Below are 22,989 nucleotides of genomic sequence, written 5' to 3'. Positions count from 1 at the left end.
AAAATAACATTAATTTTGCAATATTCCTGACTAGAAATCAGATGGCAGTTAATGTATTTTTAACCAAAACATGATCTTTTGTTGAACATTTGTGACTATTTCTTTGTGCTCCGATGACATCAAAATCTAATTTTGATGACCAAACCTAAATTTTTGAATGCTTTCAGTGCACAAAATTTAATTCTATGGAGCGCAGAGTATAAGTATGCTAAAAACAAAAGTGGTAAAACAGAAAGTCTTTTTTATTCTGCACGAGAAGCAATTCCTCATTGACCAGAGAGCAGGCAAATTAGAAATAAGATTATTCTATCACTGGGAACTGAATTAGATCATAGAAATTCCCTTTTCTTTCTCTTTCTTTCTTTCTTTCTTTCTCCCTTCCTTCCTTCTTTCCTTCCTTCCTTCCTTTCTTTCTTTCTTTCTTTCTTTCCTTTCTTCTTTCTTCTTTCTTTTTTTATGGAAGATGATAATAAAGACTGCACGCGGACTGGGATGGGTAGCAATAAGAGAGCAGGGACTTGCTGCAGGACACCTCATTGCACACCTGGCTCCAGCCTTCTATGCACTTGAGCAAATCCCTAAGTCGTCTGAATCTCACTCAATCTCAGTTTTAAATAATAACAATATTGCTTGCCTTACCTGGAGTACCTCAGCTGGTCTTTTCATGCCTTGTGTTAAAATCTTCCTTTAGTACAAGGCAACCCTCCTTTTTAAAGGCTTGAGAAGTTCCCACTTTAATGTCTGCTCCCACAAGTGATGCCATCAAAACGGCATAATTTTAGCAGAATGTGCATACTCTATCCTTTCTCCTTCTGGACTTTAATCTACTTTTCTATCCAAGTATGACAGCTCTTACGGCTAGTTCTCTTCAGGGCATTCCTGAGTTAAACTAATAGTAACTTCTTCTAGAAGTAGAGCTACCCTTGTGACTCTCAGTCCATTTAGATCCAATTTCTAGAAATACTCTTGCATTTCCAGCTATGTGCTTTTCTGCTGGAGTTGGTTATAACACCTACTCCTATGCTCTGCTTCTCAGGTAAGTCCTCAGCATAGCGGTGGTTCCATGCTAACCTGTATTAGCACTGACCTGGCCTGATCACTATGCTGACAAATTTTGTAGCTCTTTTAAGTAATAGTGAACAATTCAGCATGGCTGAAGCGGAAAGTGACAAAAAAATTCCAGAATTAGATTAGCAGTCTGTCACCAACCACAAAACATACCTGTGGCTGGAGCTTACGTCCTCTAGTCTCCGAACCTGTAGTCATTTTATTATGCTATTTTTAGGCAACTGAAGTAATACAAATATATTAATATTGATAATAATAATGATAATAAAAATTCCATCTCGCAAGGACCTCGTAAAACTTTGGGAATACAAAATGGGTACATAAAATATCAATTAGAGCCCAGAGCAGTAGATCCTACATAGAGATTTGAGACAAGCAAGCTTCAGGGAAAAAGTAAACAGTATGGAATTTTAGAAAGGTGTAGGATAGTAGCTAGCTGGGTGAAACAATTGAAGAGAAGATGACTTCTCACTTAAGAACAGCATAAGCAAAGACATAATGAAACTGTTGGCCAGTCTATGTAACATTCTGAAAAAGATTAAAAATATTGAGTCGTATCATATAGAATCTGGAAATCCAGAAGCATAGAATGTTAAACCAATTCAACAGATAAGAGAAATTGATTGGTTCTAGAGAAGGGGAGTTGCATGGTGCAAACCTAAAAATGAAGATAGTTTTCAAGACAATATAGAAACAAGGGGAACCAAGTAGGAATTAATTTTGAAAACCCATGATTCAGAACTGAAATGAAAGTGCCCTGGAGGTTGACGGGATAAAGCAAAGAGGCATTATCAAACAAAAGTTGTTATGGCTTACACATATCATATTTGTTTGTATTTAAGGAAAGAGATTAAGAGAAAGTGGAAATAAAATTTAAGCCTCAAGAACTCAGAGAAGTTATTTTAGAAATGGAGACATTGGGAAGGAGAGCTAGTATGGGAGAACTTCTTGGGTTCAGTGTTAAAGTCTTTGAAGTATGAGGTAATGGTGAGCTGCCTAAGTAGGAATATACAAAAATGGATGGAAAGACTTTGAGTAAGAATTGATGGCTATAAATTGAGAGGGTTTTGAAATTATCAGCACAGAGGCTAAAGCCATGAGTGTGCTAGGTTATCAAAAAAGGAGTAAAGATCTGAGAGCTAAGACAGCCAAAAATAATCTCCTGTTAGTGGGGCATAGGGTATAGAAGCAGGAGTGCATGTCACAGAAATTAAATGGAAGGTAATCATAAGGCTGGTGTTTAATAATAAGTTACTAGAACATGCAAAATAATTAAAGGATGGTATTTTAAAAGTGAAATGGGTTCAAAAACAAGATTTTTACAGGGATGGAAGCTTAGGGTTAAAGAGGAATAAGATTATCATTTCATATGTATGACCAGAAATGGAAAAAGAAAGAGAGGAGTAGAAGGAGCATCAGAATAATTCAAAATGCTTTATATGCCAACAAGGTTTAAAATCTTGTGCTAGATATCATAAGATACACAAGATAAATCAGAAACTGTATTTGGGTGAATTCATTTACAATCTAATAGAAGAAGGGAGATATACATGCACTAATTTGTAGTGAAGAAGCCAGGCTACGGTAAGTATGACTTGAAGCTCTTAGTGCTATAGACATGAAGAAAAGAAAAAGTAACTTAAGTCATTCAAATACTGGTTAAGCTTCGTTAACAAAGATAGCCAAAAAGCCAAACCAAACCAAACCAAACCAAAACCAGTGCTTTGAATCAGAAAACATGTCACTCTCTTACTTCACAGTACAGAGGAGTACAGTCCAAGCCTGGTGCAACACCTCTGTCATTCTCAACATAGGGCTTCTAATACATCTCTAGCCATCGCCATCTCCTAAAAGATGGAGAGGGAAAAGAAAGTCCAAGGCAAATATCCTTATGGAGAATTTTGAGACATTTTACACATTACTTCTGCTCAAATTCCAGTGGCTCAAATTTAGTTGCATTCGAGGGAAAATAAGAGGATAGTTTTATTAGCTGGACAGCAATATTCTACTAAAACCAAGGCAGGACACTGAATCCTAGGGATAGTCACCAGTCTCTACCTTAGATAGACAGCCTCCATGAAAGAATTAAGAAAACTGCAGCTAGATGGTGGTCCTGTGCTGGAATTGAGGGGTGCGTATAGGATTTAAATATCTTTGGAGTAGAGAGGAGGGAATTATAGGCTGAAGGACAATATGAGCAAAGAAATGGTTAAAAATCAATGTAGGACTTTGTTTGTTTGTTTGTTTGTTTGTTTGTAAAGTGGCCAGTAGCCCAAGGCTTAGGAGAAAAATAATGGAACATAATCACAGAGAGGTATTCGGAGTATTTGTAGAGGATCTTGAATTCCATGCTTAAAAGTCTAGATAATTTGTCTATAGACTGGGCATGACTGAAGATTTGTTTTTAATAGAGATGTGGCATAATGGGAATTATTCTACATGAAAATTAACTGGGAAGCAGTATGTCGAGATGATAAGTTTAGAATAAGAAGTGGAAAGACCAGTTAGGAGATGACTGCTATAGGATATGAGGATCTGAACTAGACTTAATGCCAGTGGAAATGAACAGGGAAAAGGGAGGCAAGAAATGAAAGGGATGTTCTGGAGGCAGCCTGATGTAATTTGACAAATGTTTGGAGGTCAGAGTTGTGGGGCAAAGGAATGTAAAGAACTGAAGTTGACTTAAAAACTGTGACGCCTAAGTGAGTTAAGGGCTCTTGACAGGACCACTGCAGTTTGTTAACTGACGGATGCTGGCAGGTGATGCTATTGACAGAGACGGAAAACGCACTAAGAGGGCAACATTAGGAGAAAGATCGCACATTCACATTGGGCGTATTAATATTGAAAAGTCTACTTTCAGGCCATTGGGAATTCACAAAAGGTCAAGAGAGTGATTAGGGTTAAATATATAGACTTAAGGGGACTGAAATGTAACTTATGAGCAGAAAAAATATTATGGGGCCAATAGAATTTTTAAAATTGAATCTACAGATATTGGAAGGTAGGGACAGATATTGAAACAAGACCTATTGGAAATAGAGAGCATAGAGTTGAGCATGGCAGTTACTCTTAGAGGTGAGAGGTAATTTAGTTTAGAAAATAATAGAGAATGAAACTAGAATCAGAGCTGTGTTACTTAAATGTGAAGGAGATAAAGCTGATCACAGACTAAGAAGTGCAAGGCCAGGGAGTGAGGGAAGGAGGGAGTATGAGTGTGTGTGTGTGTGTGTGTGTGTGTGTGTGTGTGTGTTTGGGGGTAGGGATTTAAGGAGGAAAGGAGTGATTTATATTAGGATCCACTATTAGGATATGCTAATGAATCAAATGGAGACTGAGGAAAAGCTTCCTAGGGGTCACTGTGAAAAACAAATTGTAAATTCAAGTTAGACAGCATTTTTCTTGGCTAGATTTGTATCTTTTGAAGATTTTGTCCATCGTAAAGGAAAAAGCAGAGGAAGGAAGTGGAGGATGTGAGAAGTGCACAGAATTCAAATTTAAGTATTAGTTTACTGTACATTTTTTTCCTCTCTTTCAAATAAACTATGTGAGACTCCCTCACTGAAGTGTTAGTCCTTTGAAATCAGCGCCATCATTTCCAGATTCCTCCTCTCTAACTCCTTTTATTTTCTCCTTCCTGCTTTTCCTCTTCCCTTCCTTCCCATCTTCCTTCCTTCCTTTCCTTCTCAGAATTAATATATATATATATATATTTGGAATGGGAGGACAGAATGTTACATATTTATATTTCCACTTCTCCAATTGCTACCACCACATCTCTCATCTGTCCTTTCATGGAATCCCTTGAAGCACCTGTATAAAACTCAGTGGCTCATGGAATTCTATGTGAAAGCTAGGGATGTCAGTCAGTCAAATTATGTGTTCTCACTCTGTTTCTATGATTTGCCATGTGAGAAAACTAAATCCAGCTTTTAGAGACCAGCTCTGTGTTTATGCTAATACACGTGCAGGAGTAGGGAAAGAATGGTTTAATTATTAAGAAATAAAAATAGGAGTATGAGTATATAACTACAGGCAAAGTCACAACATTTAACAATATTCACTAATACCGTTGTGTCAAACTACTGAATGATTGCTGTCTGCCAGCGCTAGTAACTTGTACAGTCCTTCCAACACCTAGAAAAGTTAGGTCTTACTACTGTCTTTCTTTTTCAGATAAGGAAACCGTACAGGGAGGTTATGCAATTTGTCAAGGGCGTGGAGCTGGGTGATACAGCTAGATCACGCTCTCTCTGATGAGCAATGCATTCTTTCGATCGTTAATTAAAATGCGTAATATTTGCTGGAAGATGTGTGAAGATTGATGGCTAACATTCTGATACTTGGATATACTTTTAAAGATGTATATAATCATTTTCACTAGGGTAAAAGTAATAAGGGGAATTTAAATAAAAATAAAATGTCTACAACTAAAGCTAGCTCTCCTGTTGTGTCAGACACAACAAATCAGATCAGAACGTTTAATTACTATCCAATCAACCTTTCTGCTCAGTGTGTCAGTTTAACTTAGAGAACCAAACAAAACATTTCTTTGTTTGTCAAGGGTAGGCTATTAAAAAAGGGGTGTTCTAAAATTGCATTAGAAAGATGAAAATGGTTTGTTTGATCCTCTGAATTTTAATATGTCAGAAAGATTATTGTGAAGAAAATTGCGCTCTCTGAAGTGACAGATACATTATTCAAATAACTTTGATTGAATGTAAGATTTTTTAATGCTTTCATAAAGGGCACGCACACTAATTTGGTTTATAAAAGAGTGGCTTTAAAATTTGAGATATTAGGGAAAATATTTTGTTAGTTGAGTAATTAGACTAAGTATTTTTAATTATGGTGGTGATATTTTTGGATAGTACCATTAATTAATAAATATATCTGGATTATAATTAGAATAAATTAATGTGTACAATTTAGCAATTCCTCAGTTTGAATTAATTGAGAGACATTACCAATATTTCTAAAACCATCTAGAACAAGCCTCAAAAATTAGATTTCATTTTCTTTGTCTTATAACAGTGATTCAAATGAATTATAGACTTGAAACCAAATAATAAGTGGAAACCAATCAGCCTCAATATGTATTCCTGCTTCTAACACTGCTTTGATATCATGCGTATTTCCACACCCTTTGAAACCTATAATTATGTCAAAAGCATGTATTAGAATGCCGTTCATTCTGATTTGGTTTTCTGTTTAGAGTTGAGTTAGTTAACACAGAAAGATGTAAATCCATAGTACTATTTTCTTAGATATATAATTATTCACTGATTATGTTAAACTCTGTCACTTTGGTAGTTTCTATTATATCATAAAAAAATCTTAAGCTGATTTCATATTGTTTCTTCTGTCTTTAACAATTTTTCCACAGTTTTAAAAATGTTTATTTCATAGCTAAGTTTGTTTTCTTCTTTAATGATTTTTTAGACTTTTTAATTTTTATTCTGTACATGAAAAAAACCTAATTCTTGAAACATAATCTTGGTTTACTGATACACAGATTTTCCTCTCACAAGTAGTGTACAGTAAAGAAATGCAATTTATCATCTTAGTATGGAAATTAGCTGATAAGGACAGGGATCTTTAAAACCTCACACTTGCTGTCGTGCATATGAGTTTGTACTATAGAAATGCTTATTTGTGGTTTCTACTTAATCTTACCTGTCTTTCTGTTTCTTTTGCAGCGAAAATGCTGGATAGAATTTCTTCTCACTGCCATTTAAATATATTCTTTTCTTCTGTCAATTACCACAGGTTTAGTCCCTATGAGTGGTATAACCCACACCCTTGCAATCCCGACTCAGACGTGGTGGAAAACAATTTTACCTTGCTAAATAGTTTCTGGTTTGGAGTTGGAGCTCTCATGCAGCAAGGTATACGATTCAGCCTGCTATTTCCCTTGGGCACCATGTCCCACTCTTTGCTGGGGGTGACAGCTCTCGCTGGCACAAGTCGCTTGCATGGGTGCCTCTGTGCATGTAACCATAATCCAGCTTCTCCATCTACCTGATGCATTTAGGCCTTCTCAAATCCCATCCAAGAGAGATTCTGAGAAAATAACTAGCTTTTGCAAATGCACATACAGTATACTCATCTAATCTTTTTTTCTTAACCCACAGTAGGTACATTATTTCATAGATAACCGAGCTAACCTGATCCATTAGCTAGTAGCTGCATTTAAAGTACTACTAAGATTACATCTCCTTGAGACAAGAATACAGTGAAATGTTCCTGTTTCCTGACTCATTTTGATGTAAAAAATTGTTTTATATCAATTCTTGATGATTAGATGCATTTGTGTTGCATGACTAATAAATCTGTGTATAAATTTGCAAAATTAAAATATTTAGCCATTTAGAGTTTCCTTTACGAGTAAAATATTAGCTGCATCTGATAGCATATAAGAATATAAAATAATGCATGTCAGAAGTGCATGCAAAAATACTTTCATAATTATTTAAAATTTATAATATTAATGTTAAAAATAAAAGACTATACTTCTTAGAAAGTGACATAATATATGCAATATGTCTTAAGGGTTTATATATAACTATGAATTCCTCATTTTAGTCTCCGTTCTCCCAAGTCGAATTTATTTTTATTTTTGCTGCTACTTTTCTTAATTAATCCTTTAATATTTAAAGTTCAATAAAGTGATATTTCAAACCTACTGCTCAAAAGATTTTGTTAGCCAAGATCTAAGACTATTTTATGCATTTAAAAATGTAATGTTTTAAAGTTTTAAAATTAGCAAATAAAGCAAAATGCCCCAAATTTGAGCAAGTGACAATGACTGCATTAGGGAGAAAAACATACTCCTTCATAAGAGTTACCACACCTATTCCAAAGGTTTACCTTAAGTTTTAGTTGTATACTTATTATCCACTTTGTAGAAATTATTTTGGTAATTGAATGACAGATCTGAAGAAGTGAACATTTATGGTTAAATTATAAAAAGCTGTTTATAAAAAGGTACTTCGTTCTTGCATGTTTAATATTATGCATAAATCTATTCATTCATTACTGTTGCATTTATAAACTATTTCCTAAAGTGAGAATAAATAACTACATATCCAAAAAATTAATTTAACAGATACATGTTGTAAGCAAGGCCTACTAAGTTGAAATAAATTTTTTCTTTTAAAAATAGGAGCATCTGGGGCGCCTGGGTGGCTCAGTCAGTTAAGCGTTGGACTCTTGATTTCTGCTCAGGTCATGATCTCAGCGTGGTGAGATCCAGCCCTGCGTGGGTTCTGCGCTCAGCAGGAAGTCTTCTTCTCTGCCTCTCCTCTTACCCCTTCCCCCACTCATGCACCTGTACACGCGCGCTCTCTCAAATAAATAAATAAATCTTTAAAAGAATTTAAAAAATTAAAATTTGAGCATCCATATATATAGCTTTATAGATATTTAAACCTAAAACTTGAGAATTCAGAGAACTCTTACATGAACTAATCCAAGTTTGTGGCATCTATTTCTAAATAAAATGAATAGTCAATATTTTCCCTTTCCTACATTTTAGGTCCAATGTTTTTTTTTTTCCTTAGGCTTACCCAACACTTGGAAGACAATACTGGAGTTCTTATGAAATACTAGAAGTGAATAAAAGCCTGTCATAGGAGACAGACATCTCTTACAAGCAGTACTGGGTAATACAGTTCACCCAGGCAAACTGCTAGTCACATGCCAATAACTAACCTTAATAGTCCAGAGTAAATTATCCTGATAATAAACACCCAAACATAACAAAGATTTTTTAAAAATTATGTTTGCTACCACTCTGAAAAATAAAATTCTTTTTTTCACTTACATTTTCTAAAATATTTGGAGTTTTTCGAGATTTGTGTACTGATAAGATTAACTTGATATCTATACATCTAGCGATTAGAAATGAGATAATATTTGATATCTCTAAAATTGATGACAAGTAATCCAAGCAATGAAAAATTCAAATATACATTTGCTTTGCCACATAACTACTTCACGGCTGGTGGATACATGAAAGAGGAACCCATACTAAACTGGCTGATGCCCAGCTCCCCAGGAATTAGTGGGATATAGTGCTGGACATGACGTTACCTTGAGTACATGACAGTCAGCCCCTAACCAGGCTCTGATTCACAAGCCTAGGAGGTACTCGCTTTAAGTCCTTGGGTAAGATATGAACTTGTGGTAATTGGGCCATTTTTGTCAAATGTCTCCACTGTTCTTTTCTTTCCCAGTTTTGTTTGACTTTATTGGTGGTGGTGTTAAAAAAAAAAAAAAAAGTAGAATGGGCAGCCAAAGCTGCTGCTGACCATCTTGGGAATATTTTAGTATTACAGTGTTGGAGTGTGTGTCTGGCAGGGCCTAGGAGCAACTACATCAGAAAGGTACTTTCCTGTTTTGTTTTGTTTTTTTGTTTTTTTTCCTCACAGAGTGGTAGGCAGAGTCTGGAGCTGGAGTTGGCTGTCATGTCCAAGTCTGTCTGCTTTTTAAAATTTTGTTTGCTTGTTTGAAATTATAAGAGTAAGATGAACTGCAGTGTAAGGTGGGCTGTTTTGATATATTCCAGTTCTGATACCGTTTCTCTTCAATGTTAACATGAATGATTGGTTGTAGTTCTCTTTCCGTCTAAAGATGTGTTAGGTTATTGCATCAGTGACTACATTAAAGATATGACTATAAGACAAGTCAGCAAATGCAGTCCATCTTTGCTTCATTCCATTTTACTCAAACCCTATTCAAAATTAAGTAACTGGTAGCCAATGCTTCCTTGATTATAGATTCAAAATGATTAAAAGTGTATTGTAATATATTACATATATCCATTAATTTAGTATGCTTTTATAAAAAAATCACATATGCCGATATGTATTCATTTCAACATTAAGACTATAAATAGTGTGTTTAAGGTAAACAATGTGGTAAATCTGTAAGACTTGATTTTTAAATTGTTAGGATTTTATTTTATAATCTAAATTAATTAAAATTTATAATAATCAAAAGTAAAATATAATTCTTGGATCCCATTCTCTTATTAATACCATGAGCAGGCAACTCCAGCCATGTTTGTAATATATTTATGAAATACTCATATATATGTAAAAATAAATTTGTGACAATTTATTTATTCTTACTCTGATTCTTCTCATTGAGACTAACTATAGTGATCGGAGACATTTGTTTATACAAAAGGAAAAAATTTACTACCTTATTTTAAAACAAACCTGGACTAAAACCCCATATCTCAAGGAATGTAGGTAATTGAAATGTATTTTTATAAAACATAACTTTTTAAAATGGCAAGATAGACAAAATTTAGGAGCTTTCATACACATGAAAAATGAAACTTTACATAAAGCTTGTTAAGAAACTGATCTGAACATGTTAACTCATTTCTTCTAAAACTGAAGTAACTAACAAGAATGTGAAAAACTATACAAGTAGTTTATAAACTAGAGAGCTTTTTTCTTCCTTCTAATGTTATTTTTATAAATGTTATTACTAATTAATTTATACTGTCTCAGGTAGAACTTGAGTCTCCCGCCACTATACTAAAAGTGTCCTAAGAGATGGTTTATTATCTGAAATTAGCCTCTGCTTTCCTAATGGTTGTTGCTTGCTTACTAAAGCAATATGTGAACCTATGATTTAAGCTTTTACTACACAGTGATTCCATTCTGCCACTGTGACCAAAAGTATCTGACTGCTGATCGAATTCTCTGTATTCGTTTCACCTTTTCCCCCCCAATCTCTGTTAGGTTCTGAGCTCATGCCCAAAGCGCTCTCCACCAGGATAGTGGGAGGCATTTGGTGGTTTTTCACACTTATCATCATTTCTTCGTATACTGCTAACTTAGCCGCCTTTCTGACAGTGGAGCGCATGGAATCCCCTATTGATTCTGCTGATGATTTAGCTAAACAAACCAAGATAGAGTACGGTGCGGTGGAGGATGGTGCAACCATGACTTTTTTCAAGGTAAGTCATTCCGATTATCTACAATTTACATACTTAAATAATAGAGTGCAAATAAACCTTTCTCTCTTAATGAATGTAAGTGTGTAGCAACACTGTTATTTGTGCAGAATAATCAATAGTGTTTGCCTCACGGGTTGGAGAGGTGTAAAACTAAATACGTGGTCATCAAGGCAAAACATTTGAATACTTGCAAATGGCAAGGAGTTTTTGCTTTATAAGGATTCCCTTTTTGTTCGAAGGAAAATCTGCCCACAGGTAACATTTTTTTTTTCTCAACAAGGTTTTATCTTTGACTGTAAATATGTATATGTGTATATATAAATGCTTATTAGTATATATAAATGTATTAATACATAATTAATATGAGTATATTAAGATAGTGTATTAGTTGTATATTAATATATGTACTAATATATGTATATTAAATAGTAGTAGATTCAGACTCCACAAGGCTTAGCTATTCCAGAAGAATAGAATGATTATATGCAAGAATATTTCTCATACATACATTTCTTTCTGTTAAGGTGAGACAAGTTTTACTTGTCCGGAAGCCTGTGGAAAAGAAGGAAAATAAATGATAGAAACAAGCAGAAACAATTCTTGTTATCCATATATTCATCTGCCTAATATTCTGTAAGGCACAAAGTCTATCTGCCACCGAACTATCAATGGTTTCCAGAGGGACAGCCCTGTGGGACACTTAACTGGAAAGTGTGCTTGTAACCAATTCCAGGCATATGGAGTGCCTTCCCCTCCTCCTTATTATTGCTTTCTTCTTACTCCAGCTGACCTCACTGGGCCAAAGTAGTTTAAATGGGGAAATTTCACTTTAGGGAGTCAGTCTCACTGCATAAGTCTTTTTATATTTTACCAAGTCTTTTTAAATTCTTTGTAGGTTGGGCAAAAAATTTAAGCATTGAAATTTTCCTTCACTGCTCATACAAATGGAATTGGCAGTTTAAGTATGCAGAAGTGGTAGAGTTTTTTTTTTTAATAATTGACTCAAGCTATAAAATAAATTCTTTCATCAAACATTCATCAAGTACCTATTGAGTACCGGAAATTGCACTGAACGTTGGTAATCTAGAGCAAATAATATCTACTTCTCACTTTCAAGGAGATTATAGTTTAGTTGGACACACGGAGGACTAAATCAACAATCATAGGACTGGGTTTTATGTGACTTAAAACAGCAACTTTGCCAAATAATTATGTAGTTTTCATTGTAAAAATTTTTACAAAACTAAATCAGCTTTTATTTTAGAGTTCTGGAGGACACTGAATATCCAAAGAATGAGATAGATTGAGTGTTTAATCAAATCTATGTAATTCTTAACATTTAATTATTTTCAAAGTGAATTTCTCAAATGGTTAGATGAGAAGTTGAATGTATATTTTACACTTAGATAGAAAATCATTGTTATTTAATCACATTTATTGAATAACCAAACATGAGCCAAGTATTGTGATCAGTACAATGCTATTTGACTATATTAATTGGAATTGATCAATTTTTCCCCAATTGGATACTTAGAATTTATAGAGATAGCTTTTCTTATATAGCTTTTTTGTTTTCAAAAGGAAATCAGCTGTTGAAAATGCTAAATGCACGTTGTCAGTGTCAATAACTTTGTAGGGAGTGAATATATGTTGCATTAAAATTATTACAGTATTGAGACTTTTGAAGAAGAGTTTGTAAAATAACACAAAGTGTCCAAAGCAAGTAATTTGATACCAGAAGTTGGGTAAATCTGTTTCAAAAATACATCAGAGTTTTCATTTCATTATTATTTTCCGGAAGACTCAAATATCTTAAGTTTCGAAGCTCTTTTATACTATGAGCAAGGTTTATCTCTGGAAAATCAATTTGAAAAAAATTATTTTTTTCTTATCTTTAGGCTTACTTTCTCCCTTTTTTGTCTTTTCAGTCTTTTCAATTTTCACTTCTTTCTTTTTTAAATTTTTTAATTTTAATTTTTTTTAATTTAAAATTTTTTTAGTTCAATTACTCTGCAGTGTTAGTGTCATTTTTCCCTACTTTCACATCTTCTTGCTACTGACTTTTCTTCTCCCTCTTTCATCTCTTGTTTTCACTCTCACATGCAGGGTTACCTCTAGCACCAAGAGAAAGTTGACATAGAACAATTTTCTGTTTCCAACAGCACAGACTTTCTTTCTGTAGAATTAAGCCCTTCTGGAATCTACACTAGTCACAATAAAAATCACACAGTGATAATCACGAAGTTGACAACTACCTTATGTTGATGACTTGATCACATACTGAATTCTTACTGTTGAAATTAGAAAAAAAGATTTTTAAAAGAATCATTAGATGTTGATTTTTCTTTACTTATTTTAGTGTACCCCTCAATGATACTAATTTCAGCCTCATATTTTAGCTTGTTAAACTATACACTTATACCAGCCATGGGTATAAAATTAAAAAAAAATATTCCCTAGCAATCTGGAATTGAAGTAATTGCATGCTTGTTTTGCAACTCTGCAATGAACCAGGGAGTGGTGTGTGTATTCTATTTACATTTGATACTGTTCTTTTATTTCTTAATTAACAGCAATGCATACAAACACTCTAGGAAGTACCCTTAAGGCTTTGATTTCTAAAGGAATTTCCATCTTGTTTTTACAAATTCAACAAGACCCTGCTGTTAGTTAATTGTTCTGGAATGCTCAGTTCCAGAAAATTATTTTTAAGAATAGTATAGTTTTGTTACTACAAGCAAGAAGAGCTGGCTCGAGATACCTGGGTCTTAAAGGGGTAAGTCCTCAGTATTGCAAAAACCCAGAGTCATGCCATTCCACGACGTTAAATGATTCTTTTTCCAAAAAACATGCTTGACTTTGTTTATAGAGCTTACATGTATATTGTCTTCCAGAAGAGTTCTTTCTTCTTTTCTTTTATATACATTACACTCCACATACATTCTTCCCAAGGATAAATGTAAAGCCATGACTGGTAAAATAATTCAAAATTGAGCAGGATGGTAGTTCTTCGGTGTTAGTCCATGTAAAAAATTTTAAACTGTATGATATCACCAATAGGTTCTTAATCATATTTAAATGATAAAATAACCGAAGGCCCAGGGATTTTATTGAAAAACAATAAAGGAGTTGTCAAAACCTCCTTCTTGGAAATCTGGGAACATGGTGTAGTACAGCTGAAATCTCACCCCAGGGCTGAACGCTATACAGAATATTACCAAGTAACAAGCACATTCTTTTCTCCCTGAAGTATAAAGATTAGAAGAATGAATACATATAGATTACATGTTCAAAAATAACTCAGCTAGAGCCTATAAGTGTGATAGTTTCTTTTGAGACTCTCTGGATTTTCAAAGTGAGTCATATGTTTTACAAAATAATGCTGAATCAACCCATGACTCAGGTTTTCCAACTTCTACAAATTCTGCCTCTGGGTTTGGTCTACCGACATCTCTGGCTTGTTGCATATACTCAGACAGTCTGTTCTTCCAAAAAAGGTGATATCAAAGGAGTTACATGTTCTCTTTTACGATTATTAAAAAAAAGTTCTGCCACATATTTAAAGGATGTTTAAATAGTAGCAAATAGCTAATGTAAATCACTTAATACTTCCAAAACCATAGAGGCTACAATTTAGAATAGTTGTTACTAATGAAAAAAACTGGAATCATAAGAACTGGGGCTTAATTCCTGGCTCCACCACCTATTGGCTGTGTTTTGATAAGATACTGTTCTTTGTAAACCTCTGACTCCTCATCTCTAAATTGGAATGACTAACAGGACCGTTCTCACGGTATTTGTTGAATATTAAATGAAAGCTCTACATGATATGCTAACCATCTAGTTAAAGCTTGACAGATGGTATATATTAGCACTAGTAGAATACATGGCTAATTAAAAATATTCAGAATTTAGGATGATTTTAAACATAGTCAAGTCAATTATGTTTCTATGACCCACAGTAGGATAAATTATTTCAAACTAGATTTTACAAGAGATCACATCATGTTTATCTAATTGAAATTTCTTCGGTCTTCTGATTATTGTTGTCGTGAAGAAGATGTAATTTGTAAGTGAAATAAAAAGAAACTATGAAAGCTCTTTTCTAGACTGTGTATTTTGAAATGGTATATTGAGGTACATGTAGCAATTATTTGGAGAATTTATTCAAGTCATAGGTAAAGGGAACTATAAAAATATTTAATATAAAAATGTTTATCCTTAATTTTAACTTTCTTTTAACCCAATGATCACGAAGTCCTACGTTAGCCAGCGGTGCCACGCATCTTATGTTCTCAGTTACATCATATGGTTGTTCATTTGTAAGATACCAAGTTTTATTCAAGAAATACTTACCGATCATCTCTTATGTGGTAAGAATTGTGTTAAAGCTTAGAATACAGCCTACATCTCCAGGCACATCCCTACACCTGTCCATTCTATCTTCCGGATCTATTTCCTTTACTGCTGTCCTGGTTCAGAAGATTAGTCATCTCTGACCAGGTCTTGTAGAACCATTTAACTTTTCTTTTTCCCAATTTTGTCCCTTTTGTTCTCTCTGGTGCTACAGGAGTGACTTAAAGTCCTCCAAAATTACCCTCTCCCCTTTGCTTTAGGATATAAGCCTAGCTCCTTGGTGCGTTTACAAGACACCTCATGAACTGACTTCTATTTCATAGCCACCTGCTCTCACACTTGAAACTAGAGCCAAACTGTTGAGTTGTTAGCCCAGGTTGTGCCACAAGCGTGTCATGCACCTGCTTCTCCAATGCCTGTAATGCATTTTTTTTCATCCTTGTCCCTTCCTGTCAACATAATTGGTTAGATTCTCTTTATTCCTTAAATTCTAATTTATACTTCACTTATCTCAGGCAAATCTTCCTGATCCTTTCCATACCTGAATCTACCCAGTTCAGGTAAGGTAATCCTCCTTTCTGTTCTCTGAGCACTTTTTACTTCAGTTCTCATTAAATTTTCAACTGAAGCTGTCTGCTTGGTTCATCTGTTTCTACACTAGTAGGGAGGCAGGGATTAAACCTGTACCATTCACAATTGGAACTCTAATTCCCTGCGTAGGCTTTGCATATGGTTTGGACTTTATTAGTTACTGATTGCCACAACGACATTGCTTAACAAACAATGAAAAACTCTTAGCAACATGTAATATAAACCTTTATTTAGCTTACAAGTCAGCAGTCCTATTTCTGGAAACTTGGAAGCCCAGAGACTTTAGTACATTTTGAACAGAATTATGAAAGCAATAACCAAGGGATTTGTAGTATCAACAATAAAAGTAACAGCTAAAGATATCATGGCATAACCATCCTTACTCAGAAGAGCTAAGTGCAGTAGTCATTTTGGCTTACCCACATGACCTCAACTGTTTGATCATATTAAATTTATAAAACATCTGGTTTAAGCCATTGGGACAGATATAGCTATCATGTGTTTTTTATGATCTGCTCCTTATTCTGAGTTTATCAGTTCATTGGTCTTCTTAAATTAAATTCTTTTACACCAGGATGACAGTGCTTTTCTTTTGCCAATATCATTTCTGCTAAACATTCGTGGCCTTTAAATATATCCAGTTGAGTCCACTTATAATCTAAAAATTACACCCACAGTTCTTTTTAAAATGTGCCTCTCTCTAGACTGATTGTTGGATAGAAGCTCTTTACTGGAGGAAAAAATCTACAAGGAATGGCCTTAACTTTTTCAGAGGTCTTAACGAAGCACCTCAAGCAATATGCTTAATTTGTTCTTTAATTCAAGACTGGTGCCATGTTGTAACAATCTAGAGAACTTTTACTGACTTGAGACATTGAAGATTAGGAACACTTAAAATTACCCAACCATGCAAATTCTAACTCTACTGTAACACCTCTAGGTACTGTTTGCAAACAGCCCAGTTCTTTTAAATTATTTCTCCACTTCCTTCTCTTTGTTGTTCTTCTTATGATTGTTAATATTCTATATCTTTCTTGTACCACCTTGTCTTATGTAGCTAAAAGTAACTAGCCGATACCTTGAATATTTTGTCATTTTGTCTAGAATTTCTTTGGCTAAGTCCAAAATATTATTAGTGCATTTCAATCTTCCAACTTACTCTAAGGCACACTTTAAAAATATTATTTCCCCCTATATTTACAGATTCCCATTTCCCCATTTTCTTCTAATAATTTCATTGCAATCTACTATGTGACCCTAAATCAGTGTCACATATTTAGTTTCTCTTTATGGCAGCAACTCACCTTTTTTTTTTTTTTTTTTTACCAGTTCTGTACAGTAGTCCCTTGGCACAGTGAGTACTGCATTCAGTAATGGAAAACCCATGACAAAGGGTTTTAGGGAGAATGTGTGATTATCTTCTGAAGTTTGCTAATCTGTAGAGAACTAAAAAAGTGTTTTCAAAATATGTAGCTCTCTATGGCATTTCCATTTTAACTTTGGTTAAATTTCAGTTTATTTGGAAGTAGACGTTATAGTGTTAGGAATGCAAGCAAGTGGATTAATCCATCTGGAGGGAAAGTTTTATCTTTTGGTAATTAGCCAGAGAGAGTGTTTTGTTTTGTTTTTCTTTGTGCATAGTCTCCCTCTTTAGGAGAACTCAAAGTACATTCTAAATGCCAGCTCATTAATCTCTACCTCAACCCCTAAGGAAGGTAGGAAGCAATTATCATTATTCTCATTTAACAGATGACGAAACTGGGCCATGGAGAGGTCAAGTGACTTATTAATTATGAAAGCAATAACCAAGGGACTGATAGTATCAACGATAAAAGTAACAGCTAAAGATATCATGGCATAACCATCCTTACTCAGAAGAGCTAAGTGCATTAGTCATTTTGGCTAACCCACATGCCCTCAACTGTTTGATCATATTAAATTTCTAAAACATTTGCTGTAAGCCATTGGGGCAGTTATAGCTGTCACATGTTCTTTATGATCTGCTACTTATTCTGAGCTTATCAGTTCAATGGTCTTCTGAAGTTAAATTATGCTAGGGTGACAGTAAAGGTTTTTAAGCCTGAATTGCTTGTGTGGCATGCCTGTAATGATTTTTTGAAAGCTTGAGTGATTTTTGCTTCTTAAATGCCAAAAGAACATAAGTAATTTTTGAGTTGAGAGATAGAATGTTAAAAAATGGCAGTTTACTGCATATACTTAATAAATGGATTTAGAAACATATACCATTCATTAGACATTTCTCATATTTTTCTTTATTTCTGCAAAACATAATTTTTGTTTGTTGTTTTTATTTAGAGCAGCGGTTAGTCATGAAAGTATAATATATTTACTAGAAGGAGATTTACACATTGGAGAAGTAAATTTTCAAAGTGGCGTCTATAGTTACTTTTCACATTGAAAAAGGGTTTTACAAAATGAGTGTTTAGTTTCCTCGTACTATATTGGTGGTAAAACATTTTGAATTTGTGTATGCATAAAATTGACCTAAAGCAGTTTACAAAGATGGGAAAGATAATCTGAAATGACTTTTGAATTCACTTTGTTTTTTTATTGAGATATAATTGACATCAACTTGTGTAAGTGTAAGGGGTACATGTTGATTTGATTAGTTTATATATTGTAATATGATTATGTAACAGTAGCTAAGCCCTCCATCACATCACATAATTATCATTTCCTTTTAGTAGTGAGAACAATTAAAATCTAGTCTCTCCGTGACTTTAAAGTTTATTACTATAATCACGATGATGTGCATTAGATCTCCAGAACTTATTCTTTAAATGCCTTTCATATTCTATGTAGCAAATTCCCAGTTAAGTACGGTCATCACAAAGAAAGTGTTCACTAACTGTCTGTTCATGGATACTAATTGGATATGTCTTTCATCGTGTACACAATTTACTATTATATGTTTTCTAATCATTTTCCACCACATATCCGGGAGGAACTCTTTGACAATATAATAATTAGAAATTCATTATGCTACCTCAGTAAGCACTGGGATTCTTTCTTAATTACTTGCTTGTATAAGAGTTGCCGTGTCTAACTTGCCACAAAGTTTTGCTTTGAAGTCATTTTTATTTATTTGGGGTCAATTTATGCTTAGTAATGACACTGCCCTTTTCTCCTCAATAATTTAGATCTCAAATTTCAGCTTTGGGTCTCATCTGGGGGATATTGTCTCTGTGCCTAAAAACTAGTTTAAAAACGGAGTATTGATATGAACATGTGTATATTGGCATCAAAATTATGCGACTAAAGTTTTTTATTTGTTGATAGGTTGTACGTCCCTAAGTATACATCATAAATTCTGGATCATAGCCCAGCAAAGTTAGTGATGCTATTTTATCAGGATCCCCCATTAAAGCACTACTTCAACTTATGGGACCAGTGTTTTATCCATCAAAATGGTAGATGTAGGTGAGCTGCAGCCAGTGGGACTGGATGGCATGGATGCTACGTGGGAATATGCTCTTATCTGTGATAGGCAATCTCATTACTCTGGCAAGTAGGAAGATAGCCTTGATTTTTACATCAGTTGTCTTTTTCAAGGGATAGAGCCATTATTTTGTCTTATTTGGGTATATCATTCACTAAGTTTTAAAAATCTTTAAAATATCCATTTGTTTCAATCAGTAGTCTCTACCTGTCTGTACATTAGAACATTAGAATCATTTGGGGGCTTTTTGAGAACACGGAGGCTCAGGTCCCTCTCTAGGCTAAGTAATTAAAAATATCTTCAGGTGGGATTCTGGACATCTGAGTTTTTTTATAACCTCTTCTGGTGATTCCAATGTGCAGGAAGAGTTAAATTAATTTGAAACATAAATAATCCCTTCATTATTGGCATCAGTGGTTAATAAGTAACTGTTTGTATTTGCTTCTGCTCCTTTCATATTAATTTGGGCATTCTTCTTTCTGAAACCCAGACCTCACAAAACATCAGACAGAAGAGTGAAAAGATGATAAATCTGTTGACGATACTCTTACTCCTTTCAGATTGTTTACCTGGGTTGTGTTTAAAGCCTTTTTCAAAAGAGATCTGCTGAGAGTAAATAATCTAATTACGTCTTCATTTCTGACACCATTCCTGGAAGTTTCCAGTTGGTGGGCATGAGAATTGCCATGTAGTAGGATGAAAACAACTGGAGCTTTCTCCTTTATCTGGGAATTATGGAGAGGGAGGGTAAAACCTGACTTTTGTTTGTGTCTCTGAGTAAAAGTTGAGAAAATTTCTATTCTATGGGATCTAGGGACTGGAAACTTTTCTTTGTAAGCCTTTATTGCAGGTTCTTCTACCATGGGGGAGGGAGGAGAAATTAGAGACCCATAAGCAGGCATATTAAAGTCTTGGAAGGATTGTACATGTGACTTTTGTGTTTACCTTATGGGGACCAGATTAAGAAGAAATGAAGTACCTTACTCTATAGTTATATATCGAGTTAGATTCCGCCCAGCAGTGCAAGATTTGGGCTCATGTAGTTTTGTTTCCTGAGCTTAGTGTACTATTCTATAATATTTGGTGAACTACTGCTACTCTTTCCTTATGGAAAAAAAAATGCACTTATATTAACTGATGGGGACAAATTGAAATTGATATATTTTTTGTGTGTTTACTTCGGAATTCCTCATTATCCCTTTGCATATCCAAGCTGAAACCAAATGTTCCTCAAACATGGCATTCTGCTCTAATGTGGGTAAAGGAAAACCAGATATACTTGAGCTTCCAAGCCAAAAACTGTTCTTGCTAACTTGCTTGAAAGTTACTAATAAAGTAATAATTCAATGATTATGTAGTATCAATAGAAATTTTATTTTGAATTTTTTATTTCATGTTTCAAGTTTGTGTATAATCTGGTTTATTGTTTTGATTTTTCTGCATGCTTCAATGAATAAAACAAAACCTGAAATCTTTATGTGATTGAACACCAGTGTATCTGGGCAGTCAGTTTAGATTAGTGATTAATACTGTTCCTGAAATTTTCATCTGTCCAAGTTGATGTTTTCTTCATTTTTAATTAAACAGCTTTTCTGGAAATCTTAAAGAAATATCTCAGCAAAGATTTTTGTAGCCGTACCATTTCTCTTTTCCTCCCAAATACTTTTTTTCTTCATTAATGGTTTTAAGATATTGGTTATGGGTAATGGATTAATGTTGACATTAAGTTAAGTAGCAATATTTTATTTAATTAAATAAGGTTGGCATTTTAAAATTATTATATATATTTTTAGTATCTTGGTCTTGAAATGAATGTTTAAAATAATTCTTTATAATGCATTTTAAAATTTATTGGCATAGCAAGGGGGTTATTTTCACCCAAGGAGATTGTCTCCCTCCCCCATTCTCATCTAACACACAATTTATTGTATGTGAGGCCTGATCCTAAGTTTATTACAGGGATTTGCATAAGGCCTACAGGAAACCAACACCATTTTACTATGTTCCCATTGCAAGAAATAAAATGGTGCCTTTGAGTAAAGCTGCTTCATCAGACACTAGTTTAGCATGCCAAGTTACAGCTATCAATGGTGAAACAGCAGATGTGAAGGCTAGTTGGCATCAAAGCATATGAGTAGAAGACTTTCCTATGGGAAAGAAAGTGCTTCATTACACTTTATCTATACTAAGAACATTGGTTCTATCAAGCTGTCTGAAAATTAGACTATGATGGGTTTTATTACCTTAGCTCTGCCAGAGTGAATTCAATAGTTAAAAAGTAAGCGATAACACCATTTGGGGAATTATAAGAAGTGATTAGAGTTTCAACGTATTTAAACTTGGAAAGAGAAGCAACTTTTATCTTAGCTTCTCTAAAATGTCTGAGGGACAAAAGTTGAATCCCTCTCTAATTTTCAATATGTACCAATGAAGCTTTGGGGGACTTTAATAGAAGAAAGAAGTTTTGTGTTTGACTGAACTGTAAAATCTGAGAAACAATGTTTTAATTGCCTTGAAAGGCAAGTGCATGAGGCTGTTGTCATTCCAGGATACACTGTGGTTCTGTCTCTCTTTTGCCTTCCCTCCTCCACTCTGTGCAGGGACCACTCTTGCTGTTTGTCAAGTCAGCATGGCAGCTCAAACACAACATTGCACCTCATCAATCTTAGGAGAGAGGGCCCCACAGGGAGTGAGAAAACTCGAAAAGTCTGTTAATATAGCAATGTTGAGCTGGCATGTCAAGTACTGGATAATGGATAATAGTTGTCACTATAAGAGTTTATAGCCACTGGGTAGGCAACAATTTGAATGGGATTTGAGAAAGGCATATTTTTTGTATATAAAAATGTAGGCTTAGATAAATATAAAAATTCTTACTTAAAACTTGTAATGTTTTATTTCTCAGATAAAAATTAAAATGAAAATTCCTCTTCTTCTATAGAAATTGTGACATAAAAGCATCATTTGGTATTTCTAAAACAAATGTACAAACAAAAGCCAGTTTCTCTGCTTTGTAAATTCTTTGAGAAAATTATCTTAATTGGCATTGTGGCTAAGAAGTATCTATTAATAATGCATAGTGAGTTTTTTTTTTGGGTAGGGGGAATCCAACTTTAGGGTATCAACAAAAACAATTATCTTTTACAGACTGAATACTGTGAAACTTGTACTTAATCCAGAATACCCTTGGCAGTTAATGTTCTTGATTTTTCATGCACCATGATGCCTTTTTGGGGGAGGAGCTATTTTTTATTTTTGCAAATGCACTTTAAAGTAATTAACATCTTTGGTCAGCTGAATATTCTTTCGTTCATTTGTTTTCCTGTTTCTTTTCCAAAAGTGCTAATGGCAATAATAGCACTTTGTTCTTTGATATTAAGAGCTGATTAAAGACATCATATGGTAGTTAAGTTGGTTCTTTCATTATACCATAAAGCAAAATGAGGTTTACTATTACTTACTGCTGCTGCCATCTTTGATGTTTAGACTTTCATTTAAAGACAAAACAGAACAGTTTTTCCCCCTGGCAGCAAGCAAA

At 34.3% G+C, this 22,989-nt stretch overlaps 1 protein-coding gene across 2 annotated transcripts in view; it reads left to right on the top strand.

Moving 5' to 3' along the window:
• Window positions 1–22,989, top strand: part of GRIK2 (glutamate ionotropic receptor kainate type subunit 2) — a 641,722-nt gene that overhangs the window by 510,630 nt on the left and 108,103 nt on the right. For both annotated transcript variants that reach the window (XM_057311163.1, XM_057311164.1), the window contains exons 13-14: window positions 6,838–6,956; window positions 10,827–11,044. In XM_057311163.1, the coding sequence (XP_057167146.1) occupies window positions 6,838–6,956; window positions 10,827–11,044 (337 nt within the window). The remainder of the gene's footprint in view (window positions 1–6,837; window positions 6,957–10,826; window positions 11,045–22,989) is intronic.

The sequence above is a fragment of the Ursus arctos genome, unplaced genomic scaffold (assembly GCF_023065955.2).
Source record: "Ursus arctos isolate Adak ecotype North America unplaced genomic scaffold, UrsArc2.0 scaffold_13, whole genome shotgun sequence".
In the NCBI taxonomy this organism is placed as follows: domain Eukaryota; kingdom Metazoa; phylum Chordata; class Mammalia; order Carnivora; family Ursidae; genus Ursus; species Ursus arctos.
Note: the sequence above shows the minus strand (reverse complement) of the source record. Positions and strands in the feature narration are given on the sequence as shown.